This window comes from Rattus norvegicus, chromosome 1, assembly GCF_021556685.1.
Source record: "Rattus norvegicus strain SHRSP/BbbUtx chromosome 1, alternate assembly SHRSP_T2T, whole genome shotgun sequence".
Taxonomy (NCBI): domain Eukaryota; kingdom Metazoa; phylum Chordata; class Mammalia; order Rodentia; family Muridae; genus Rattus; species Rattus norvegicus.
In genome coordinates this window covers 78,027,090-78,053,452 of record NC_141534.1, presented here as the reverse complement: position 1 = coordinate 78,053,452, position 26,363 = coordinate 78,027,090, and the positions used below count along the sequence as shown (strand labels likewise).

At 44.1% G+C, this 26,363-nt stretch overlaps 2 protein-coding genes and 1 long non-coding RNA gene across 8 annotated transcripts; 1 reads left to right on the top strand and 2 right to left on the bottom strand.

Annotated features, from left to right (window-relative positions):
• Positions 1-40: 40 nt before the first annotated feature.
• Znf773 (zinc finger protein 773) lies at positions 41-13,403 on the bottom strand. Of its 2 annotated transcripts, none has more exons than XM_087606525.1 (4): positions 13,314-13,403; positions 2,890-3,016; positions 2,388-2,474; positions 41-1,807 (listed from the first exon to the last, which is right to left on the bottom strand). In XM_087606525.1, the coding sequence occupies exons 1-4, from the start codon at positions 13,401-13,403 to the stop codon at positions 711-713; spliced, it is 1,401 nt and encodes a 466-aa protein (XP_087462651.1). In that variant the 3' UTR covers positions 41-710. The 2 variants fall into 2 exon arrangements, with proteins under 2 accessions (XP_087462651.1, XP_087462646.1); XM_087606520.1 differs by lacking the exon at positions 13,314-13,403 and adding an exon at positions 12,031-13,232.
• Positions 13,104-21,146, top strand: LOC148007210 (uncharacterized). Of its 2 annotated transcripts, none has more exons than XR_015649688.1 (3): positions 13,104-13,358; positions 14,231-14,322; positions 20,921-21,146. It is a non-coding gene; the product is annotated as an uncharacterized LOC148007210 (long non-coding RNA). The 2 variants fall into 2 exon arrangements; XR_015649687.1 differs by having other exon boundaries at positions 13,177-13,462.
• Positions 20,416-26,363, bottom strand: Zfp954 (zinc finger protein 954). 4 transcript variants are annotated; one of them, XM_087554050.1, is made up of 6 exons: positions 26,125-26,362; positions 25,272-25,362; positions 24,362-24,400; positions 23,478-23,604; positions 22,312-22,410; positions 20,416-21,888 (listed from the first exon to the last, which is right to left on the bottom strand). In XM_087554050.1, exons 4-6 carry the CDS (start codon positions 23,509-23,511, stop codon positions 20,984-20,986), a joined length of 1,038 nt encoding a protein of 345 aa, XP_087410176.1. In that variant the 5' UTR covers positions 23,512-23,604; positions 24,362-24,400; positions 25,272-25,362; positions 26,125-26,362; the 3' UTR covers positions 20,416-20,983. The 4 variants fall into 4 exon arrangements, with proteins under 4 accessions (XP_087410176.1, XP_087410187.1, XP_087410184.1 ...); XM_087554061.1 differs by having other exon boundaries at positions 23,515-23,604; XM_087554058.1 differs by lacking the exon at positions 25,272-25,362 and having other exon boundaries at positions 23,515-23,604.

Below are 26,363 nucleotides of genomic sequence, written 5' to 3'. Positions count from 1 at the left end.
ATGCATTTTTTAAATTAATTCCTTGGAGATTTCATATATGCAAATAATGTATCTTTATTTAAATTTTTTCATACAGTGTAGTTTGATTATATTCTCCCCCACCCCAACTCTGCCCAGACTTCTTACCTCCCTACCCACTCAACTTTATGGTTTCTCTGAAACACAAAATACTAAAACTAAACAACAGCAATAACAACAGAAACAATCCGCTGGTCAGCTACTCCCGGGCACAGGGCCTCTTCTAGAGTGTGGCTCATATACATGACACATATGACACAGTGACAGTTCACTGGAGAAAACTTGGTTAATCAATTACTTCTTGGCTAGAAGGGGGATTTTGTCTGGTTTGAACGTGTCTTGTCTGTGCTGCCAGTCTGTGACTTCCTGATGTGCCAGTCCTGATGTGTCTAAACAGACGTTACGCTTTCCTGGGAGTCATCCAATACCTCTGGCTCATACAATCCTTCTGCCTTCTCTCCTCCAGAGATCGCTGAGCCTTGAGGGGATGGTTTGAAGAAGACATCATATTTAGGGCTGAGTGCTACAAAGTCTCTCTCTCCCTGCACACTGTCCAGTTGTGGCTCTCTGAATTAATTACCAGCAAGAAGCTTCTCTGATGAGGATCCCGCCATGTGTGGGTCTGGGAGAACATCCTCCACATTTGAATTGTTTATGTTTTTTCTTTTCCACTGAGTTTTTAGGTGTTTGAATTAGATGACTGAGGGACTTTGGGCACTTTTTTTGCTCTTGGTGGCCATCTGTCTGTTGTGAACCTTGCGGTGTTTATAGAGGCCAGAGCTATTGCAATACACTTTGTCACAGTCCTTGCACTCGTATTGCTTTCTCGTGTCGTGAACTCTCTTATGTCTAATGAGGCTGTAACCTGAAGTGAAGACACTCCCACACTCACTGCACATGAAAGGCTTGCTGTGGACGTTTTGGTGTTTCACGAGGTGAGACTTTTGGACAAAACACTTTCCACATTCGCTACACTTGAAAGGCTTTTCCCCATTATGCACTCGGCCATGATAAAAAAGGCTGGATTTCTCCTTAAATGATTTCCCACATTTAAAGCATGTATAGGGCTTTTCACCAGTATGAAATCGATAGTGACTGGCGAGGCTATCTCTGTTCCTATATGATTCTCCACATTCAGAGCACTCAAAGGGCTTTTCCCCAGTATGGACTCGATAATGACATACCAAGCTGGACTTGTTCCTGTACAATTTCCCACACTGGCTACACTTATAAGGCATTTCTCCGTTGTGGGCATTCAGATGGTGAATGAGAGAGCTTTTATAATTGAAAGCTTTCCCACATTCACTGCATTTAAAACGCTTTTCTCCAGTGTGAATTCTCAAGTGCACAACGAGATGGGCATTTTGCTGGAAGGATCTCCCACATTCACTGCACTTAAAAGGCCTTTCTCCACTGTGTATTTTCTGGTGTCGGATAAGCTGGAACTTGTGGCTAAAAGTTTTGCCACAGTCACTGCATTTGTGATCTCCATTCTTAGACTGAATGGACTCAGCGTTCTCAGAGTTTCTGTGTTGCTGTCCAGCATTGGGCGTCACCTGAGACCCAGGAAGTCTTGAGGAGTCCTGGGAATCCATCACACGGTCTGTGCTTTGTGATGTTTTCTCTGGAGGGTCGCCAGTCTTCATAGCTGGAATCCTGACCTGTTTCCTTTGCAGGGGTTTCTTAGCACATCTCTGCTTCTGCCATTCAAGCACAGTTACACCAACCCCTTCCTCGGGAGAAGTGCTGCACTGAATGGATGACATCTCACCCTCTCTGTTCCAAAATCCTAAACACAGAAAAATACTCATGAATGGCGTAGATGCTAAGGGGCGACAAACAGCACAAATTGCTAACAGTGTTCTGAGATTCTTCACAGAACAAGGGGAATAGTTCAGGTGGTAAGGGTCCATTACCATGTTCAAATTGTCAAGATCATCATCTCTAGGGACCTTAGGGGTAGCAAGAACATCAATCAGAAGCAGAGCACAGGGAAGAGTGGGGAGGACCATAGCATACTCCTCGGCAAATGGCTTTCTGCAAGCCCCCCCTGCTGGAGATGTAGGACACAGTGCAGAAGGCTGTCTACGTCCATAAGACATGGTAACCAAAGAACCTATGTTCAAGGCTGCTCAGGACACACCCCACTCTAACAGTACAATACAGGAAACACTGTGCTTCACTGGTGCAAAAATTAGTACACGAAGAACAGCTTTGGTTCAGAATAACAGGGAAACCAGAGATGGAATCTGCCATTATCCTTTGCCTGGGCACCAAACCATCAGAACCAGTAGAAATATACTTCACATGAGCTCCTCCAGAGTGCATACAACAGCAACATACACCCTCCAAGTACCTGTCAAACGTACCTGGAGCCTTGAATCTCAGTGTAGGGGTGAAGAGATCCCCTGAAGACTCCAGCTGAGTGATGTCACGGACCCCAGCAGGTATGAGTCCTAAAATCAAAAATAGGACAAGTGAACATTGCAAACTAGAAACGGTGACGCAAAGCATGGTGGTCCATGGGACAAAACAATTAATAAAGAATGGTCCTTACAGGAGTGTCTTATAGGAAAAACCCATCAAACAAGGATCATATCAATGCAACAATTACTGCCACAGACACACCCAATACATGTCACTTAGAAGAAGGCTGTACCCAAATCATAGGGATGTCATGTAGTCAGTGTCGCCAGCCCATGAGAGCCATCAAGTTGACCTCTACTATGCTCACTATAAGGCTACTTATCCCATACGGCTTCCTATATACCTTTATGTATGTGGGGTTAGGGGGATGGGAAAACACATCCCTCTGTAGAAAAGAAGCTATATCCATCGTAGGCTTGTCCTGATAAAATGGGATGCCCTTACCCAATGAGGTCATGAGGACAAAGGTCTCCATCATCACACTGTGGTACAGGAGTCTCTGAGAATCATCAAGAAGTGTCCATTCTTCTTCCGAGAAGTAGATAACCACGTCCTTAAATTCCACACGGCCCTGCCACGATGAAGATATCTGAGTTCACATGAAACCTCCTTCTGTGGCACTCCAGCCATCTTCAAGACAGTCATTCCCACTTAGCTTACTTCCTCAGAGGTAATTAAACTCTGAAGCTACTGAAATCCAATCTCTCCTCAAGGTTTCTTTGACCACTGTGTTTACCAGCCTAACATAGCAGGCAGGTGGATAGAAGAAGCCCATCTATTCTTATATTACAACATTGAAAGCCCCTTGTTTCTACCAAATAATTCACATGGGCTCCTGTAGATGATCTCAACACATATGACTATTTGCACCACTCCATGATGCAAAGGCCCATGGGCTTGGAGGCCATGTATGCACACTCTCACCATACACTTTACTCTTTCTTCACTGTACCTGTATTTCTATTTAGCATTCAAGTCCAGGTGCTTAGCTACTGAGTGTCCTCTGTCTAACTCCACCAAAGAGCATGCATACCTGAGGATTTCTGAGCATCATCAATCCATCTCAGTTCCAGACTTTCAATAATGATCAATACTGCAACTTCAATGTCTCTGAATTCTAAAACAGTGCTGCTGTAAGTGGAAACCTATGCTGGCTGGTCTTACGTCAACTTGATACACAAACTAGAGCTATCTGAAAGAAAGGAACCTCAATTGAGAAGATGCTTCTGTAAGATTCAGCTGTAAGGCATTAAGGAGGGATTGATGAGAGAAGGCCCAGCAAAACCTGGGTGGTCCCATCCCTGAACTGGCAGTCCTAGGTTCTGTAAGGAAGCAGGCCAAGCAAGCTAGGGAAAGTGAGCCAGTAAACAGCACCACCCCATCTCGGCATCAGCTCCTGCCTCCAGGTTCCTGTCTTGTTTGAATTCCTGTCTTGACTTCCTTTGAATAGCAAAATGAAACTATAAGTCAAATAAACCCTTTCTTCCCCAATTGCATTTTGACCATTCTGTTTCATTGTAACAATAGAAACTCTAAGACAGGGCCTCTCCATATAATCCCTGTTCTGGACTCAGGGACCTTATTTTCAGTAATCATCTTCCCTGGCAAGTATATAGAATAGGCAGGTAGCAAGCAGAGTCTCAAGGTACTACAATCTCAGAGCTCACTAAAATGAGCATAAAACTAGTCACAGGACACTGTCCACTTACCCCTTCTTCATTGGTAGGTGTCATGGAAACAAGAGGAACCTGTTAAATTCCAAAGGTCTGAGCAACAAGCTATGGTGGTGGTATCCCCAAGGCTCACCTAAGCCCTCTTTCATATCTACAGTAAGGTATACCCAATTGCCATCCGAACCCAAGTCCTCAAAGAGATCTCTTTCTCTGTTCTCTTGGGCAAGGAAGCAATATTCTCAGTCTCGTCTATTGGAACACAAGGAGAATAATGTTAGCCATTTTGCCTGGTGAATAGGTGCACATCGTTAATTCCAGCTTTCAGAAGGAATAGGCAGGTGTATCTTTCTGAAGGCAGCCTGCTAACCGTAGTGAGTAGTGAGTTCAAGGCCAGTCAGGGCTACACAGTAAAATCAAGTCTCGCCACAGTTCCCTGCACCCAAATCCGGTGGGGAAGAGAGCTGACCACCCAGGGGTGCAGACATCCTGAGACTGCAGGACAGACTGCCATCTCTGTACACTTCTGCCCACATCCCTGGTCCAAGGGGAAATTGCACAATGCCTCTGGACACAGGGATATAGGAACAGACGGTCACTGGTATCTGAGGTTCTGGTCTGCGCCCAGGAATGAACTGAACCCGCCAAACAGCTCCCTGCACCCAAATCCCGTGGGGGAGAGAGCTGGACCCTCAGAAGTGTGGATACTCCTGAGAAGTCAGAGGAGACTACCCTCTGCCCACAGTACAGACCCAAGAGAGAACCGCATAGTGCCAACTGTGGCCGCTGGGTCCAAGGACTTACATGAACAATCAGGGGCAGGAACCTTTGATTCCTGCCCCTGCCTAGAGTTGGAAGACAGTCTCCAGGAGCACCAACACACCTGTTCTCAGGAAAGGCTGAAAGAAAACAGGAAAATGGTTCTACAGGAGTGCTGACGCAGAGGCCTACAGCAGGGTCTGGTCACTCTCAGAAACAGCAAGACAAGCAAAAACCAGAGTCAACCCAATGGCTAGAGGCAAGCGCAGGAACCTAAGCAACAGAAACCAAGACTATTTGGCATCATCAGAGCCCAGTTCTCCCACCAAAGAAAATACTGGATATCCAAATTCACCAGAAAAGGAAGATTTAGATTTAAAATCACAATTTTTTGATAATGATGGAGGACTTTAAGGAAGACATAAAGAACTCCTTTAAAGAAATGCAGGAAAACACAAGTAAACAAGTAGAAGACCTTAGAGAGGAAACACAAAAATCCCTGAAAGAATTACAGGAAAACACAACCAAACAGGCGAACGAATTGAAAATGGAAATAGAAAAAATAAAGAAAGCACAAAGGGAGATGACCCTGGATATAGAAAACGTAAGGAAGAGACAAGGAGCTGTAGATACAAGCATCACCAACAGAATGCAAGAGATAGAAGAGAGAATCTCAGGGACAAAAGATACCATAGAAAACATCAACACAACTGTCAAAGATAATGGAAAACACAAAAGGCTTCTAGCCCAAAACATACAGGAAATCTAGGACACAACGAGAAGATCAAACCTAAGGATAATAGGTATAGAAGAAAGTGAAGACTCCCAACTTAAAGGGCCAGTAAATATATTCAACAAAATTATACAAGAAAACTTCCCTAACCTAAAGAAAGAGATGCCCATAAACATACAAGAAGCCTACAGAACTACAAATAGATTGGACCAGAAGAGAAATTTCTCCCATCACATAATAGTCAAAACACCAAACGCACAAAACAAAGAAAGACTATTAAAAGCACTAAGGGAAAAAGGTCAAGTGACATATAAAGGCAGACCTATAAGAATTACACCAGACTTCTCACCAGAGATTATGAAAGCCAGAAGATCCTGGACAGATGTCATACAGACCCTAAGAGAACACAAATGCCAGCCCAAGTTACTGTATACAGCAAAATTTTTAATTAACATAGATGGAGAAACCAAGATATTCCATGATAAAAGTAAATTTACACACTATCTTTCTACAAATCCACCCCCTACAAAGGATAATAGATGGAAAACTCCAACACAAGGGAGAAACTACACCTTACAGAAAGCAAGAATATAATTTCCTTGCAATGAAACCAAGAGACAAACATAATTCCACCTCTAACAACAAAAATAATAGGAAGCGACAATCACTATTCCTTAATATCTCTCAATATCAACGGACTCATTCCCCAATAAAAAGACATAGACCAACAGACTGGATACTTAAAGAGGACCCAGCATTTTGCTGCATGCAGGAAACACACCTCAGAGACAAAGACAAACATTACTTCAGAATAAATGGCCGGAAAACAACTTTCCAAGCAAATGGCCCGAAGAAAAAAGCTGGAGTTGCCATTCTGATAGCAAATAAAATTGACTTTCATCCAAAGTCATTAAAAAGGTAAGGAAGGACACTTCATAGTCATCAAAGGAAAAATCCACCAAGATGAACTCTCAATCCTAAATATCTATGCTCCAAATGCAAGGGCACCTACATTTATAAAAGAAACCTTACTAAAGCTCAAAGCACACATTGCACCTCACATTATAATAGTACGAGATTTCAACACCTCACTCTCATCAAAGGATGGATCATGGAAACAGAAATTAAACAGAGATGTAGAGAAACTAACGGAAGTTACGAACCAAATGGATTTAACAGATATTTATAGAACATTCTATCCTAAAACAAAAGGATATACCTTCTTCTCAGCATCTCATGGAACCTTCTCCAAAATCAACCATATAATCAGTCACAAAACAGGCCTCAACAAATATAGAAAGATAGAAATAATCCCATGCGTCCTATCAGACCACCACGTAGTAAGTCTGGTCTTCAATAACAACAATAATGACAGAAAGCCCACATATACATGGAAGTTGAATAATGCTCTACTCAATGACAACTTGGTCAAGAAAGAAATAAAGAAAGAAATTAAAGACTTCTTAGAATTTAATGAAAATGAAGATACAACATTTTCAAACTTATGGGACACAATGAAAGCGGTACTAAGAGGAAAACTCATAACTCTGAGTGCCTGCAAAAGAAACAGGAGAGAGCACATGTCAGCAGCTTGACAGCACACGTAAAAGCTCTAGAACAAAAAGAAAGAAAGAAACCCAAGAGGAGTAGAGGGCAGGAAATATTCAAACTGAGGGCTGAAATCAACCAAGTAGAAATGAAAAGAACTATACAAAGAATCAACAAAACCAGGAGCTGGTTCTTTGAGAAAATCAACAAGATAGATAAACCCTTAACCAGACTAACCAGAGGTCACAGAGAGTGTGTCCAAATTAACAAAATCAGAAATGAAAAGGGAGACATAACAATGGAATCTAAAGACATTTAAAAATATTATCAGATCCTACTACAAAAGCCTATATTCAACAAAACTGGAAAATCTGGAGAAATAGACAATTTTCTAGACAGATACCAGGTACCAAAGTTAAATCAGGAACAAATAAACCATCTAAACAACCCCATAACTCCTGTAGAAATAGAAGCAGTCATTAAAGGTCTCCCAACAAAAAGAGCCCAGGGCCAGATGGGTTCAGTGTAGAATTCTATCAGACCTACATAGAAGACCTCATCCCAATACTGTCCAAACTCTTCCACAAAATTGAAACAGATGAAGCACTACCAAATTCCTCCTATGAAGCCACAATTACTCTTATACCAAAACGACACGAAGACCCAACAAAGAAAGAGAACTTCAGACCAATTTCCTTTTGAATATTGATGCAAAAATACTCAATAAAATTCTTGCGGACCGAATCCAAGAGCACATCAAAACGATCATCCATCATGATCAAGTAGGCTTCACCCCAGGGATGCAGGGATGGTTTAATATATGAAAAATCCATCAATGTAGCCCACTATATAAACAAACTCAACGATAAGAACCACATGATCATTTCATTAGATGCTGAGAAAGCATCTGACAAAAATCAACACCCCTTCATGATAAAAGTCCTAGAAAGAACAGGAATTCAAGGTCCATATTTAATCATAGTAAAAGCAATATACAGTAAACCAGTAGCTAACATCAAACTAAATGGAGAGAAACTTGAAGCAATCCCACTAAAATCAAGGACTAGACAAGGCTGCCCACTCTCTCCCTACTTATTCGATATAGTACTGGAAGTCCTAGCCAGAGCAATCAGACAGGGAAAGGAGGTCAAAGGGATACAAAATGGAAGGGAAGAAATCAAAATATCACTATTTGCAGATGATATGATAGTGTACTTAGGTGACCCCAAAAGTTCCACCAGAGAACTACCTAACCTGATAAATAATTTCAGCAAAGTTGCTGGGTATAAAATTAACTCAAACAAATCAGTAGCCTTCATCTACTCAAAGGATAATCAGGCTGAGAAAGAAATTAAGGAAATGACACCCTTCACAATAGTTCCAAATAATATAAAATATCTTGGTGTGACTTTAACCAAGCAAGTGAAAGATCTGTATAAGAATGTCAAGTCTCTGAAGACAGAATTTGAGGAAGATCTCAGAAGATGGAAAGATCTTCCATGCTCATGGATTGGCAGTATTAATATAGTAAAGATGGCCATTTTGCCAAAAGCAATCTACAGTTTCAATGCAATTCCCATCAACATTCCTACTCAATTCTTTATAAAGATAGAAAGAGCAATTTGCAAATTCATTTGGAATAACAAAAAACCCAGGATAGTGAAAACGATACTCAATAATAAAAGAACTTCTGGGGGAATCACCATCCCTGACTTCAACCAGTATTACAGAATAATAGTGATAAAAACTGTATAGTATTGGTACAGAGATAGGCAGGTAGATCAGTGGAACAGAATTGAAGACCCAGAAATGGACCCACACACCTATCACTTGATCTTTGACAAAGGAGGTAAGACCATCCAATGGAGGAAAGATAGCATTTTCAACAAATGGTGCTGGTTCAACTGGAGGTCAGCATGTAGAAGAATGCAAACCGATCCATTCTTATCACCATGTACAAAGCTTAAGTCCACGTGGATTAAGGACCTCCACATCAAACCAGATACACTCAAACTAATAGAAGAAAATGTGGGGAGGAGTCTCGAACACATGAGCACTGGTGAAAATTTCCTGAACAAAACACCAATGGCTCATGCTCTAAGATCAAGAATTGATAAATGGGACCTCATAAAACTGCAAAGCTTCTGTAAGGCAAAAGACACTGTCATTAGGACAAAACAGCAACCAACAGATTGGGAAAAGATCTTCATCAATCTTATATCTGATAGAGGGCTAATATTCCAAACATACAAAGAACTCAAGAAGTTAGACTCTAGAGAGCCAAATAACCCTATTAAAAATGGGGTACAGTGCTAAACAAAACATTCTCAGCTGAGGATTATTGAATGGCCAAAAAGCACCCAAAGAAACGTTCAACATCATTAGTCATCAGGGAAACGCAAATCATAACGACCCTGAGATTCCACCTCTCACCAGTCAGGATGGCTAAGATCAAAAACTCAGGTGACAGCAGATGCTGGCAAGGATGTGGAGAAAGAGGATCACTCCTCCAATGTTGGTGGGATTGCAAACTGGTACAACCATTCTGGAAATCAGTCTGGAGGGTCCTCAGAAAATTGGACATTCCACTACCTGAGGACCCAGCTATACCTCTCTTGGGCATATACCCAAAAGATGCTCCAACATACAACTAAGACACGTGCTCCACTATGTTCATAGCAGCCTTATAATAGCCAGAAGCTGGAAAGAACCCAGAGGCCCTTCAACAGAGGAATGGATTAAAAAAAATGTGGTACCATCTACACAACGGAGTAGTACTCAGCTATCAAAAACAATGACTTTATGAAATTCATAGGCAAATGGAATGAACTAGAAAATACCATCCTGAGTGAGGTAACTCAATTATAGAAAAACACACTTGGTATTTACTGACTGATAAGTGTATATTAGCTGAAAAGCTCGAATTACCCAAGATGCAATTCACAGACCAGAAGAAGCTCAAGAAGAAGGATGACCAAAATTTGGATGCTCCCACTCCTTCTTAAAAGGGGAAAAAATATCCATAGTAGGGAATATGGAAGCAACGTTTAGAGCAGTGACTCAAGGATTGGCCATTCAGAGCCTGCCCCACATGTGGCCCATATATATATAGCCACCAAAACTTGATAAGATTGATGTAGCTAAAAAATGCATGCTGAAAGGGACCAGATATAGATCTCTCCTGAGAGACACATCCAGAGCATGTCCAATACAGAGGTTAATGCTAGCAGCAAACCACTGAACTGAGAAGAGGATCCCGTTGGGGGGAACTAGAAGTAGTATTGAAAGAGTTGAAGGAGCTTGCTACCCCATAAAAACAACAATGCCAACCAACCAGAGCTTCCAGGGACTAAACCACTACTGAAAGCCTATACATGGACTGACCCAGGGCTCCAACTGCATATGTAGGAGAGAATAGCCTTGTTGGGGCAGTAGTGGAAGGGGAAGCCCTTGGTCCTGCCAAGGTTGGACCCCAGTGCAGGGGAATAGAGGGGGGGCAATAAGGGGGATATATAGGGGGAATACCCGTATGGGGGAGGGGGAGGGGGAGGGGATGGAATGGGTGCTTATGGACAGGAAACCGGGAAGGGGAATAACATTTGAATTGTATGTAAAGAAATATAGCTAATAAAAATTTTTTTTAAAAAATGAAAAAAAAATCAAGTCTCACAAAAGATACCCATGAATGTATGAATATTATGTTACTCTCAGTTCAATGTATTAAGTACTAAAGAAAGGTGCTTCCTACACACATAATTCATTTTTAAAGTGTTTTTAGCATAATGTGAGGTGAATTTGCATGAGTTTGAGGTCAGTCTTGTATACATAGTGAGTTCCAGGCCAGCCAGGGTTCCTTTAGTGTGAGTCTGTCTCAAAACAAACAGTTGTTAGTATAAACACTTGCATATGCCCTCAAAATACATCACTTATTTACATATTTCTTTTCCCTTTTCTTTTTTTCGGAGCTGGGGACTGAACCCAGGGCCTTGCGCTTGCTAGGCAAGCGCTCTACCACCGAGCTAAATCCCCAACCCCCTATTTACATATATTTATTTACTACATTTAATGAAGACTTACACCAGGCATAGTGGCACAGCCTTTAATTCCAGCACTCCAGAAGCTGAGACAGGTGGGATTCTATAAAATTAAGAGGCCAGCCTGGTCCACATAGGGAGCCCTGGATCAGCCAGGGCTGTGCAGAGTGATCTTGTCTCAGGGTTTGGGGTCAAAAACAAGTGTGGTAACCGACATATTAGACTTTAATCAAACACTGAATATGGCTTTAAGCAATTGTTAGGTGCTTTTCAAATAATGTTATGTCCGCAATAACACACACACACACACACACACAAAATATAAAGTGTGTGAATCTTTAGATATAATCCATCAAGAGAGTCTCATTATGCATGCATGGCTATCCTTAAACTCAAACAGACCAGCCTGCCTCTGGGGTCACGGTGGTGAGATTAAAGGTTTGGGCAACCAAGCACTGTAATACTGTAATGCTGTTTTTATTGCCACTGTTTGGGTATGGATCTTGACCAGAACCTGTTGAAATTAGTATCTTTTAATTTGACAAGTTCGACAGTCCAGAATCCTACTCTCTAATGATAAACTTTGTGCCCTGAACATAACTCGACCCAATGGAAGCATTCCTAACCCCAGGTCCATCCGTTTCCTCCTTCACCTCAGATCCCACTTAGTAGACTTTTTGCCTGTTTTGTTTTTCAGAGACAAGGTTTGTCTGCATAGCCCTGGTAGCCTCAAACTTCATAGAGTTGATGTGAGCCTCCTGCTTCTGTCTTCCAAAGGCTTGGATTAAAGGTGTGTGCCATCATACCCGTCTAATAGAACTCTTTTTCATATTCTCCTCACCAAATATAAGCCCAGGCTTTGTGTTGGTACTGGTGCCCAGTGGCGTCCTTATTTATTTTCAGCTCACACCCTTCCCCAGAACTCCAGAAGTGAAAGAGCGAGCTGCCCGTAGGACGCTGTAATTCCAATACTCCGCATCGCCAAGGACAAACTGATCTCACTCTGTGAAGTTGCTGTAGCAAACTCTCAAACTGCCATCCTTCCAAATGCTCAGAAAAAGAACGGAAAAGCTCGAATAGTGCTTTTATCTTTATTTGCTGCACTTGGCCCAGGAGGGTGTCCTGACAGTAAAATCCTTGACGGATTTTAAATTCCGTCAAGAAATCTGATCTGGCCCTTTTCGCCAAGATGGCGCCAAAAGCTAAGAAGGAAGCTCCTGCCCCTCCCAACGCCGAAGCCAAAGCGAGGCTGTGAAAGCTAAGATGGCGGTGCTGAAATGCGTCCACAGCCACAGTCGCAAATCACCCACCTTCCGGCGGCCCAAGACCCTGCGGCTCCCTGTCATCAAATTCCTACCGACCACGGAGTCGGCCATGAAGAAAATATAGGAAAACAGGTTTGTGTTCGATGTGGCTGTCAAGGCCAACAAGCGCCTGATCAAACAGGCCATTTAGAAACTCCGCAGAGTTGATGTGGCCAAAGCCAATACTTGATAAGGCCTGACGGAGAAGAAAGCCTAAGTTCGCTTGGCTCCTGATTATGACGCTCTAGAAGTTGTCAACAAGACCGACTGAGTCCAGAGAGCTAATTCTAAATATACATCTTTTTTTTTCCCGCCATAAAAAAAAAAAAGAAAGAAAGAAAAAAGGAAGAAATCTGATCTGTCCTCTCCACCCTTGCAGTCCACACGTGCCCCTGAATTTTTACACAGGGTCTCTCCTGGTCTCCACCCACAACACACTGATTCATCCAGGAGGGTTGAAGCTTTGAGAACTTGACCCAAAGTCTCCCCCGTTACGAATCTGTAGCCACCGCCATCTTTACAAATCGAACTCAGCTGCGTAAGTGCGCCGAGTCCTTCCCCACTTAGTAAGGCAGGCGTCACATGAGGTGTTTGTTGAGTCTCAGCGCTCAGGCCTGCCTGCAGACCTTAGGAGGTATGTTCCATCTAGATGACGGAACTTCCAGCACAGATTGTCAGGAAGGAGAATCTAGAAGTCCAAGACAGAGCTCCCCTACCACACAAGCCAGGACTCTGCCCTGCCTTGCCCTGTCCGGCAGGCCTATGACCCCAGGGCTTCCTCCTAGAGCTTTTGGTAGGCCTCTGACCACCTGGCACTTACCTGAGTCTGGGGTCCTGCCTCAGCGGCTGCCATCATATCCTGCCGGTTAGTAGGGGACAGAGACATGGGGGGCGTCTTTGAACCAGACATGCTGCGGGTCACACAAAGTTACCACAGACTTCAGACAGACTTTGGTACCAGAGGACAAGGTAACTTCCTATCCTGGACTACTCGATGTGATAACTCATATTCTGTGGACCTGGAATCTGAACCAGGAACTCTGAGGAGAGTCTTTTCCCGCAATGCGAAAAGTCCCGCCCAACACGGGTTGCAACAACGGAAGCGTCCATTTTGATTGGCTGAGTTTTGTTTTTTTAAGTTTTCTGCGCGCCAGCCCTGGGCATGTCACGCCCCACGCAAACTTCGTGCTCTGGAAGTTATCCAACTCAAAAGGGACTCTGGGATTTTGTTGTCGTTGTTGGGAGTCGTGGTGGTAGTGGTAGCGTGTGTTTGTACGCCTGCTTTTTAAATTTTTCTTAAGTAAAACAAAGTATATGAAGTTGGGTGTGGAGGGATGGGAGCTGGGAGGAACTGGTAGAGAGGAAAGAATATGACCGATATATTGTATGATAAATCAAAAATTATTTTTTTTCGGCTAGTGAAAATTGGTGTCTCCGAGACTAAAATTACTGTTGAATCAAACTTAGTGTGTTGCCTGCAGGTAATTCTTTTCAAAGTGCCTGGCTTGGTTGATCAGGTCTGCACAAACTGGTTTTACCCTGTATTGACCAGGATGGAAAGACAGTAGAGGCAGCAATCTGAGACACCACAAGTGACCTACCTGCTCGACCCTTGGCTGGGGACTGCCAAGATCTTCCATCTAGCTCTCCAAAAGAAACTCACTGCAGGAGCGTGTCAGAACGCTTATAGCAAGTGAATTTCGAGTGATCACTGACGCGATTGTTTGATTGTTCCAGGGCCTGTGGAAGGCTGGGCCATGACTGTAAAGATCCAGATTGGTAGCTCTGGAAGGGTGAACTCCAACTCAGCCACTTTTTAGGATTGAAAGGTAAAGATTTGGGCTCTGCATTGAGGCCCATTAAGACAAAGCCTCCTCTTCTTAGCTGCGAGGTTGGGAAATACAGTCTAAATTCCAGGTCTGGGTGGAGAATTGATAACCTTTGTTCTTGTTTTTGTGTTTTGTTTTTTGAAACAGGGTTTCTCAGTGTAGCCCTGGCTGAGTGTGCGCGCCATCACCGCTCAGCTGAGAAACCCCCTATTATGTTACATGTGTCCTTTCCTCCTTTTTAAAGAGTTAATTCAGATGCTGGAGAAAAATGGCTCAAAGCTTAAAGGAGCTTGCTTGCTGCTCGAGCGGAGGACCCGATATGGTTCCCATGGCAAATCCATTTCTAGGGCATCTGATACCCCCTTCTGTGCTCCACTGAAACACATGACATACAGGCACCCAAGACACATAAACATAAAATAAGTAAATCCTTTCCGATGTTGATCCAGCTGGGCTTGTCAATCACCGACCCTGGAGATCTTGCTCTGATTTCTGAATTCTGAACCCCCCAGAAATCCAAGTCCTCCTGAGAGATTCTAAGGTGAGGTGATTCTGAGCTCATTCTCCACAGACTACCTCTTTAAATTTTCACAGTTTACCTCAGGCAGCCTGAAGAACCTCCCTTCTTACTGGCTTTTTTTGAGACGGGGTTTATCTGTGTAGCCCTGGGTATCCTGAAACTTACTTTGTAGACTAGGCTGAATTCAGAGATTGAACTGTTCCCGCCTGCTGGATGGGAGGATCAAAGGCATGCACATACATCATTTTTAAAGTATACTCTTAATTTTGTGCTTTTCTTGTCTTTGTGTGTGTGTGTGTGTGTATGTATATATGTGTGTGTGTGTATATGTAGATGTTATTGTTTTAAAATTATGTGTGTGTGTGCGTTTGTTTGTTTTGTCTTTATTTTGAGGGGCCAGATTCTTACTGTATAGCCCTGCCTAGGCCAGAACTCTATGGAGACTAGGCTGGCTCTGAATTGACAGATCTGTCTGCCTTCGCCTCTTGAATGCTGGATGAGTGCCACCATACTGGCTTTGTTTTGACTTCAGAACAAGTATCCAAGTCCATTTTCCTTCTTTGTCCTTTAGTGTTTTTGACAGACTTCATTTTGTGTTCCTGGCTGGCCTCAGGCTCTTGATTCTCATATTTCAGTCTCCTGAGCACTGGGTTTGTAAGTGCACCAGCTTCTCAGGCTCCCACCAGGGAGAATACAACCATGACCACAATTTTGGAGCCAAATTCCAAACAAGCTTTGTTTTCTCTTCCAGTTAAAGAATTAAAGTGCAGGAAAAATCTCCAGTACTACAGGGGCAAGGAACATCTCAAACACAGCAGACATGAGCAGACAGCATCAGCCTGTCAAGAAGGGCCTTTATTAGGAATGAGGAAACACACACATACAGCAAGCACACATAGAGAGGGAGACTCTGGAAGTTGTAGCCCAGCCTCTCCTTGAGTGATAAGTTTTGATTCCTTAAAACAAAACAAAACAAAACAAAACAAAACAAAACAAAACAAAACACCACCACCACCACCACCAACAACAACAACAACAAAAACCTCTTTGAAGTATTTTCTGTTATTCCCACCAGGTGAGAATGAGACCACTACCATAATTTTTCAAGCCAAATTTAAAGCATGCTTTATTAAATACTGGCCAGGATGATGGACACTGGCTGGGTCCATACCTGGGAGGCCCAGAGTATGGCACCAAATTACATTAGTCAGAGGCTTATAATGGTAAACCCCGCAAGGACATGGACCTAATCACAGCAAGCATACACCATGCCATAATTCCTGCCTACATAGCTCCTATCTATGTGCGATCAAGCAGATCCTGTGCAAGCTGGGTCAACCAACCTTGTTTACAAAAGTGAAAACATGTGACTTGTATTAACAGCCCCTAGCATTCCAGAAAGTTATGTGTCCTTGGGCAGGTGGGGCTTATAGGCTAGAGCCATTTTTGTTTTATAGAATTCTTAAGCACAGTCATTAAAATGTAAAATATAATTTTAGCCCACACAGACACTCAGCTGTCTCAGTTATCAATACTACCGTACCTTGATCTGTCAAGGCAGCAGAAATGTGTAAGTCTTGACAGATCCAGGACATTGTGTGTAGGCACACACCTTTAATCCCAGCACTGTAACAGCAGAAGTAGGCAGATCTCTCTGAGTCTGAGGCCAGCCTGTTGTACATAGTGAATTCCAGGACAGTCAGGGCCATATAGAGAGACTGTCTCAAAACAAACGAATGGATGGATAAATAGACTTTAATAAAATGCCATTTTGTTTTCAAGAAAATGCTAAGCTCTCATAATAATATTTTAGTGGGTTTTAATTGTCCATTTATGGATGAATATTGACCCAGTACTGTTTCAACAATTACTTGCTAGACAATTAAGACTGGCTGGCCCTATTCAGAGCCTGCCCCACATGTGGCCCATATATATACAGCCACCAAAACTAGATAAGATTGATGAAGCTAAAAAGTGCATGCTGAAAGGGATCGGATCTAGATCTGTCCTGAGAGACACATCTAGAGCATGTCCAATATAGAGGTCAATACTTGCAGCAAACCACCGAACTGAGAACAGAACCCCCTTTGGGGGAATTAGAGAAAGGATTGAAAGAGCTGAAGGGGCTTGCTACCCCATAAAAACAACAATGCCTACCAACCAGAGCTTCCAGGGACTAAACCACTACCCAAAGACTACATGGAAGGACCCAGGACTCCAACTGCATATGTAGCAGAGAATAGCCTTGTTGGGACACCAGTGGAAGGGGAAGCCTTAGTCCTCCCAAGGTTGGACCAAGGTTGGACCCCCAGTACAGGGGAATATCGGGTGTGGGGGGCAGTAAGGGGGGGTGGGGGAGAACATTCATATGGGGGAGAGGGAGGGGATAGAGGGCCTATGTACCAGAAACCAGGAAAGGGAATAACATTTGAAATGTAAATAAAGAAATATATCTAATTTTAAAAAAAAAGACTGGCTGGCCCTGAGAAGTCAGTTCTTGGTTTCAGCTAACTGCTAGGAGTACATTTCCAAGGAGGGAATTCTGCTGAGGTCTCTTCCGAAGGGACAGGGGATCATCCCTTTTCTGTGAAAGGTGAAGATCTGGGGCACAAATAGGCTATCTGCATGACTGACCTTTTGTCCACAGGGACTGGGCAGAAAAAGGCCAGCTGAGCCCAATCTACAATACCAACAGGCAGGTCTTCACACAGTCCAGAATTCTTACATTATAGCAGAGTGGTTCTGAGCCTGTGGGTCACAACCCCCTTGCAGGTCATAGGTCAGATACCCTGCTTATCAGACACATTACAAATTCATGGTAGTAGCAAAATGACAGTTATGAAGCAGTAGTAAATAATTTTATGGTTGGGGGTCACCACAGCATGAGGAACTATATTAAAGGGTCTCAGCATTAGGAAGGTTGAGAGCCAGCATTCTAGAAACTCCAGTTCTGTAGCCACAAGTCAGAACAACTTACTGTTCATCTCCATACCTGTGGAGGGAGTACCACCTGAAAGGGCCTTATCATCCTCTACTCCTTCACAGTTCTTCAGAAACAAGTGTTAAAATTATCTTTCAATATAAGGCTAGGCTTTGTGAGATCCTGATTCTCCACTGACCCCCTTTAGTTATCCTTGGTTTAAATGTTTACATGAGTAATTGCAGTTCTCTCTTCTGGATTCTGGGTTCTTAATCTTATTAGACAAACAAACAAACAAACAAACAAACAAATGAAAATGGGAAACCAGGTATTTGTGTTAGCATTCTGTCTAAGCTCCATTCCCACAGTTACATGGCAACAGCCAGGTATGCCTGACACTATAAAAGGGCTGCTTGCCCCCTTCTCACTCTCTTGCTCTTATTTTCTTTTCCCCTTTGTCCCTTCTTTCCCCATTCCTCTACCCCCTTCTCTCCACGTGCTCATGGCCAGCCTCTACTCTTCTCTCTGTTCCCTTTCTCTCTTCTCCCTCTCTTACCCCCCTTCCCCTTGTCTCTGCCATTCCAACAAACCTCCTCCATGTGAGACCATGTTGGCCTGGTGTGGTTTGTCCGGACCCAAGCAATGATTTCCACCCCAACAGTTTGGGTGCACAATTTTAATCCCAGCACTTGGGAGGCAGAAGCAGGCAGATCTCTGCTTTCAAAGCAAGCCTGGTCTACAGGAAGTTCCAAGCCAGGGCTACAGTGTGAGATCCAAGAAGATGGGGTGGATCTACTACTGGAGAGATAGCCCAGGGGTTAGGAATGCTTTCTTCTCTTCCAGAGGATGAAGTTCAGATCCTGGGACCTAATTTTGGTAGCTCACAGCAACTGACCAGTAGCTAGGCTCCTGAGATCCCTGGAGGCAAATATATACACATGCCTGCTTATTCTCACTCATAAATCCCTATGTAAATAAAAGTAAAATCTATTGGGGGGGGTAGAGGCAGATGGTCTCTGCATTTGAAGCCAGCCTGGTCTACAAAGCAAGTTCCAGGACAGCCAGAGATATGTAGAAATACCAAAAGAGAAGGGAGGCTCTGTGGGCTGCCTGAGGTATAAAAAAGCAAGGGGAGTCACGGGCAGGTTCATAAGCTCAAAATTATCTCATGGTAGCATTCTTTCCAGGGTACTCAGAAACAAAATATATAAAAGGTGGCTGAGATGGCTTAGAGCTGTCATAATCCTCATCAGAAATTTCATCCAGTAACTGATAGGAACAGATGTAGAGACCCACAGCCAAACATTAGGTGGAGCTTGGGGAATCCTGTGGAAAAGGGTGAGGAGGGATTGTAAGAGCCAGAGGGGGGGGGGGTGTCAAGGACACCAAAAAGCAGCCCACAGAATCAATTAACCTGGGCTCATAGAGGTCACAGAGACTATCAGGGAGCCTGTATGGGTTTGACCTAAATCCTCTGCATATGTGTTATGGTTGTATAAACTTTGTGTTCTTGTGGGACTCCCTCTGACACTTTTGCCTGCTTTTGGGGTACTTTCCCTCCTGCTGGGTTGTCTCATCCAGCCTTGGCAAGAGGGTTTGTTCCTGGTCTTATTAAAACTTGTCATGCCATGTTTGGTGGATATCCCTAGGAGGCCTGGCTCTTTTCTGAAGGGAAACAGAGGAGGAGTGGATCTGGGGAAGAGGGAAGAGTAGAAGAAAGGAACAGAGAAGAGAGCAGGGAGGGTAAATTTCAATCTATTTAACGTGAGAAAAGAGTAAAAAACTTTCACCAAAACCAAAACCACCTGCCACCTTGAAGAGGACCTAGGTTCCCTTCCCAGTGTGAACATAGCATTTATAACTCCAGTTCCAAGGGATCCAATGACTTACTTCTTCAGGTACCACATGTGAACTCAAGACACACAAATACACACAGGTAAACACATAAAACATTTGGGTTACACTTCAACATAAGAATCACCATAGAGCTGTTCCCCATCAAAACTAGGGAAAATTGGGGCTGGAGAGATGGCTCAGAGGTTAAGAGCTATTCTTTCGGAGTTTTAAGAGAGAGCCCTGACTTTGAACTTCTCACCAGTCCTTAGGGAAGGTCCTTGAGTCCCTCTCCCTGCCCAGCCAATTAATGTAAAGGTCGCCAGGACCACCCATCATTACCTGCCTAGTTGCTGTTGCAATAATCTGTCCTTGAAATTGTATAAAAAACTTATGAAAGAGAAGGGATTGCCTCTCCTCTGGGTGCAGGACAACCCCAGTGCACTGGAACAATAAACCTCTTGCTTTTGCATTGAACTCCATTCTCGAGTCTCATTTGGGGGTCTCCTGGTAGCTAAGGCTCACTTTGAGTTTTACATTTCTCCCCATCCTCTGCATCGATACTGTGGTTCACAATCATCTGTACCTCTAGTTCCAGAAAAGCCTATGTCTTCTTCTGATCTTTGTGGGCACCAGACAAAAAAAATGTGTTCTACATACATAGATATATGTATATGGTAAACATATGTAACCAAACACTCACACACAAAATTAATGTATCTACCAAACAAGCAAACAAACAAATAAACAAACAGAAAAACCTCCCAAATCTACTTAAACTCAGGAGCACACTAGAAAACCTTTCAAGAGTCAAGAAAGATTACAGAGAAGAAAAACACATTTATTTCAGGGCACTGCAACACTCAGCAAAAAGAGCAGTCATGTCTCATTATTAAACCACTCTGTTCCTACGCCATCCAAAATCAGAAACTCTGCCATCTCACTTAGCTCCCTGGCATCAGCTCCTTGGGAACAGAAAGATGACAATAGTCCTCATGTCCTGATGTACCTACTCCAGGAAGAAGTTCCAATGACTGTGTCTCACAAAAGCCATTCTCGGAACTTCTCTAAGGTCAGGTTCAGTCCTAGGGCTGAAGGTTTGCCAGTGGCTGAAGCTACTCCCTACAATCTCCACACCCAGAGACCAATGTGGGGTGTGCCTGTTGTTCAGAAAACACTTTTGCTCTGCTCAGAGCCTATCCCAGAATCCAAGGGTTCACACTGCAGCCTAAGTCCGGTGACAACTTCACTTTTCTGGGCTGGAGGTGTGGGTAGATGATGCCCTCCTTTGCTTTGAAGCGTTTAACACTTCTTTTTTCTCGCAGAGATTTCAAGTGTTCACGGAGATGGCCAAAGGACGTCGTACCCTTAGAGCTCTCCTGAGTGGTCTATCTCGCATGAATCTTCCGGTGTTTGTACAGGCTAGAGCTGCTGCAGTACACTTTGTCACACTCCCTGCATGCATACTGCTTTGCTACAACATGCACTTTCATGTGTCTAACAAAGTTGTAACTGGAATTAAAGACTCGCCCACACTCATTGCACTTGAAAGGCTTGCCGTGAACCGTTAGATGTTCAATGAGCTCGGAGTTTTGGGTGAAATACATGCCACATTCACCGCAGCTGAAAGGCTTCTCTGCAGTATGACTGTAGAAATGATTCAGAAGGCCCTCTCTGCTCCTGTACGACTTGCCACATTCACTACACTCAAAGGGCATTTCACCAGTGTGAAACCGATAATGGACCTTAAGGCCTTCTCTGCTCCTGTATGATTTCCCACATTCAGTGCACTTAAAAGGCATTTCTCCTGTGTGGAGTCCCTGATGAGAAATAAGGGAGATATTATGCTTGAAGGCTTTGCCACACTCGCCGCACCTGTAAGGCTTCTCTCCGGTGTGCATTCTGAAATGCTTAATGAGAAAGGCCTTTTGGCTGAAGGACTTCCCGCACTCGCTGCACTGGAAAGGCTTTTCTCCTGTGTGTATCTTCCAGTGCCGATTGAGGTGGGATATACTGGTAAAGATCTTGCCACAGTAAGTGCATTTGCAGTTCTTCTTCTCGTTCTGAATGGCCTCTCCGCTCTCAGTGTTCGTTGGGGCGTCCCTACCACTGGAAGTCACCTGATGCCTGAGAAGACTGGAGGAGGTCTGAAGGATCGTCACATTGTCCGTGCTTAGCAAGGGTGTCTCAGCACAGCACAGCATTTGCTGTTGCAGTGTGGATAAACTAACACCTCCTTCTGCAGACAGACTCTGCTCAATAGGGGACTCGCTCTCCACTTTGATCCAACAACCTGAACACAGAGAAATACTGATGAGTGGCACATAGGCTGTCGAGTGATAGACAGACAGATAGCACCTGTTTAACTAATGGTGATCTGAGATTTCTCACAGAACAAAGGGCGAGTTCAGAGTAGACAGGGCCTGTTACCATGCTGAATTTGTCAAGATCATATGTTCTAGGGGCCTTAGGAGCAGCAAAAACACAAGCATGGAGTGAATCACAGGGAATGCTAGGAACCATAACATATTCCTCACCAATAGCTTTCTGCAAGCCTCCCATGCTGGAGATGCAGAACACAGTGCAGAAGACTGTCTAGGCCAGTAAGACATGGTAACTGAGGAACTTGCACTCAAGGACTGCCCTGGGTACACTGCACACTAACACAAGAGAGGAGAGCCTGTGTTTTGAAACGTTGCATGGGAACAAAATATACCTGTCCATAAACATGGAGTCAAGAACCTCAGTGCCGGCACAGAGAGATCTCCACAAGACTCCGCCTGAGTCAAATCCTGAATCCCAGAAAGTTCAAGTCCTAGAATAAAATAATACAAGAAGTGAGTCTTCCGTACAAGGACTGATTGACCCATAATAATCCAATTTGGAAGGGATCGCTTAGACCTGTTTGGAAGCCTCAGATAAAGCTGTAAGCCTAGACTGGGCAGATTCTGAGCCATTCTAACCTATATCCAAATCAATCATAGGCCCCGTGTCACTTGTAGTTTGAGTCTCGCCCTGCCCTACTGTGTAGTTCTACGTGTGTCTTGAGGACAAGCTTCTCTTGGCCATGTGCTCATGGTCCAATGTGCCTCAAGGTGACTTTTTTCTCTGTTGTCTTCCCCTCCTTCCCTTCATGGTCTCTCTTGAGACCCCTCACTCAATTCTAAGTCCTACCTTCTTCTCCTCTCTGCCCAGTCGTAAGCCCCAGACATTTATTGGCCAATCAGGAATTGTTGGGGAGCTTTCTTTACATCGGGTAATACAGTGCACCAAGATCAGGTTGTAGTCTGGGCTGGGACACAGTTTGGGAATACACAGCACACAAGACTAGCCCCACCAATACAAACTAAAGAAGCTTAATGCGAACAATCCTCCTAAGAGTGTCTTGTAAGAAAAACACCAAAGACTAAGCCCGCCAGAGCCACCAGTCCTCACACAGGGAGACACAAAGCATATCACCTAGATAGAGAAGTACCTGTGAGAAATGCCATGCATTTACCGTCTCATCAGGTCCGAGAGAAATGATCACTGTCATGATTCCTGACCTCTTAGTGGTGCAAATCATTGATCCCAGTACTTAGAAAGCAGAGGCAGGAGGATTTCTGTGAGTTCTAGCCACCTTGGTCAATACAGTGAGTTCCAGGAGACCCAGCCTCAACCCACCACCCAAACAAATATTGTCACCCCAAACTGATTACTGTTTGCCTTTACTATACTCGAGAGTGAAAAGGTAGCTGTGTAACAAGCCTCTGTCTATAGCCTGTATTTTTAGCCATAGGACGGTTGGGGACAGACAGAGCGTTCATAGGCCAGCTTTGAGATGAACATGTCTCCCGGGTTCTACCACACAGACATGGCTCTGTCAAGGCAGGAGGTCCTTACTCAGGGAGGACACTAGTGTGAAGATTTCTGTCATCACCGTCTGGTACAGGAGCCTTTGAGAGTCATCAAGCAGTGTCCATTCCTCCCAGGAGAAGTACACAGCCACATCCTCAAAGGACACGCAGCCCTGAACAATAAAGAAAGTTGAGTTTGTTTATATGAAGCCTCCTTCTCAGGGACTCTTGGTATCCTCAAGACAGTCATTTCTACACAGCTGCCTACCTCAGAGGGTACTAGGCTGTCAACCTTTGACACCCAGATGTCCTCCAGGTTCCACTAATGACTGTGCTCATCATTCAGTAATAACAGGAACCTGAACATGCTGGCTTTTCTATTACTGTGAAGAGACACCTTTCTATCAGTGAATTCACCTGGGCTCCTCCCAATCATCTGTCTCACACAGGTCACATCTGGGTCACTGTTGTCCACTCTGTCCCTGGCACGAAGACCAGGAAGCCATCTACACGTGACATCGAAACACACACATCAGTCTTCACACTGAGCTTCCATTTCCATCTCAGTACGCAGGCTCAGCCCTCAGCTGCTGTGCTACCCAGCTCCTACCTTCTGCTAAAGCCGGCAGACCTCATGCACACCTGAGCATTTCTCAGCATTCTCAACCCATCTCGCTTCCAGGCATCCTGTAAGGTCATCACTGGACCTTTAAGACCTCTGAATCTTCAGCCAATGGTTACCATGAAGGGAAACCTGGCGGCCATGTAATCCCTGCTATGGATGTGGGGACCTTTCATTCTGAGCATGTGCCAGGGAAACCCAATGGAAGGACAGAGAGAATCCCAAGCACAGAGTCTCAGGACACCATAGTCCCAGAGGTCACTTATGTAGAAAGTGAGGAATGTGATTCTAGGGCACCCTCCACTTACCTCTTCCTGGTTGGCAGGTTTCACTGAGTACTGGGAAACCTGTAAAAAACAAGGCTGTGAGTAACAAGCAAGAGTGTTGGTATCTCAAAGGTTCACCTAAGTCCCCTCTCATACATGCAGTCAGGTACCCCCAACTGACCCTGGGCTCCATCCCTTAACGGTATGCAGACAAAGAATCAATCTCTTTGTTGCCTGAGGACACGCAGATGTCTCATTTACTGTTCTACTGCTGTGACGACACCATGGCCAAGGCAACTCTTCCAAAAGCATTTAAGTAGGGCTTGCTTTTAGTTTCATGGGGGTTAGTCCATTATTATTAACATGGTGTGAACAAATAGGTGTGGCACTGGTTCAGTAACTGATGAGAGCTTTACATCCTAATATAGATGCAGCAGGAGAGAGAGGGGTGGGGTAGGGGAGGGATACTGACAGACAAGCACTAGCCTTAGCAAATTCTCCCAGCTACACATTTCTTTTAACAAGGCCACACCTCTTAGTTTTTCTCAAACAGTGCCACTCCCCGGTGACTAAGCATTCAAACACAGGAGCTTAGGAAAGTACTTCTTATTAAAACCACCACACAATCCTAGCTCGAAAGGAAAATTATTGCACCAAACTCAGTTCTGTGTGTGAAGTACTCGGTACAGGCTTTTCCTATGCACATGACTAATGCATGTGTCTAGAATTTCACAAACACACAATTGTTTCAGAATGTATGAGTTTATCTATATACAGTCAGTTAAGAATTTGGGGGCTGTAGCGATGGTTCAGTCGTTAAAGTCTAAGCTCACACCAAAAATATAAGAATTTGGGAGGCAGGTGGTGGCGGCTTTTATCTTTAATCCTATACAGAAAAATCCTGTCTCAAAAAAACAAAAAAAAAAAAATGCCAGGCAGTGGTGGCACATACCTTTAATGCCAGTACTAGGAAGGCAGAGGTAGGTAGATCTTTGAGTTCAAGGCCAGCCTGGCCTATAGAGTGAGTTCCAGGGCAGTCAGGTCTACAAAGTGAAACCAAAGGCATATCTGTGTGAGACTGAGGCCAGCATTGGCTACATAGGCCAGCCATACTCGCAGAGTGAGTTAGAGGGGAAAAATAGTTAAGTAGTACACTTTAGTCAAATGCTTAATGGTTTCACATAACTAACTAACTAAGCAAGCAAGCAAGTCAGTAAATAAATCATTTCAAGGTTGATTCCAGCCTGATTTACACAGGGAGGTCCAGGACTGCCAGTACTATTGTCTCAAAAAAAAAAAAAATCAGATATTTGAAGACTAATCTCTACCTCTATGGTCTACAACCCTAATTCCTGCATTAGTACACAGGACTAGGATTCATAGATCTCTGTCTCCATCCATATCACTTCATCCTTGCTCAATATTCCCCCGGGGATGCTTGGGAAAGTTTGAATAGACTAAGTCTCACCTCTGTTCAAATCTTCCAGGGGCTGCCACTGTCTCTATAAACAAAAGTCAGCTCCTTAGGTGCAAAGAGCCTTTTCCCTCATCTAATGCCAGCAGAGGTCACCCCAGGGCTCTGTCTCCGAGATTAGGCCCGCCTCACAAGCTTTGGGAGGTGCAGTTGACCAGAAGCTGAGAAGGAATGGCTAGCACACAGATGTCAAAATACATAATTTCGTCCTCCGGTTTCTTACAGTTGGGGATATGGGGCGAGGGAGGTGGGGCGGGTATACCCTGTTGGCTCCTGACCCAGATCTCAGCGCTTTCGAACTCAGGTAAGTGGGCGATCACTAGGCACTCACCTGGGGCAGGGCTCCACCCGCAGCTTCCACAATCACCATTGGGCTCCAGAGGATGGTGGGGCCCTGGGACGTGGCCATCCCCACTCTAAGGCTGGATCAGATCACACGGGTTGTCGCAGACCTCAGATCCGTCTTTGAGACGGAGGACAAACGCTTCTAACGCGCCGGCTTTCCAGCCATGGCTAAAGCCGATGACACCAGTTTTCTGTGAACCATACTGACGGGTCCAGGAAGTTACA

Bases quoted from the DNA above. Each gene is read 5' to 3' on its own strand.
- Znf773 (XM_087606525.1), bottom strand. From the start codon at position 13,403: ATGTCTGGTTCAAAGACGCCCCCCATGTCTCTGTCCCCTACTAACCGG. The intron at 3,017-13,313 runs GTAAGTGCCAGG...TCATCGTGGCAG, and splicing joins AGGCAGGACCCCAGACTCAG to GGCCGTGTGGAATTTAAGGA. The intron at 1,808-2,387 runs GTACGTTTGACA...TTCTGTGTTTAG, and splicing joins ACTGAGATTCAAGGCTCCAG to GATTTTGGAACAGAGAGGGT.
- Zfp954 (NM_001107472.1), bottom strand. From the start codon at position 26,202: ATGGCCACGTCCCAGGGCCCCACCATCCTCTGGAGCCCAATGGTGATT. The intron at 23,605-24,361 runs GTAAGTGGAGGG...TTTATTGTTCAG, and splicing joins AACCTGCCAACCAGGAAGAG to GGCTGCGTGTCCTTTGAGGA. The intron at 21,889-22,311 runs GTATATTTTGTT...CTCTGTGTTCAG, and splicing joins GACTCCATGTTTATGGACAG to GTTGTTGGATCAAAGTGGAG.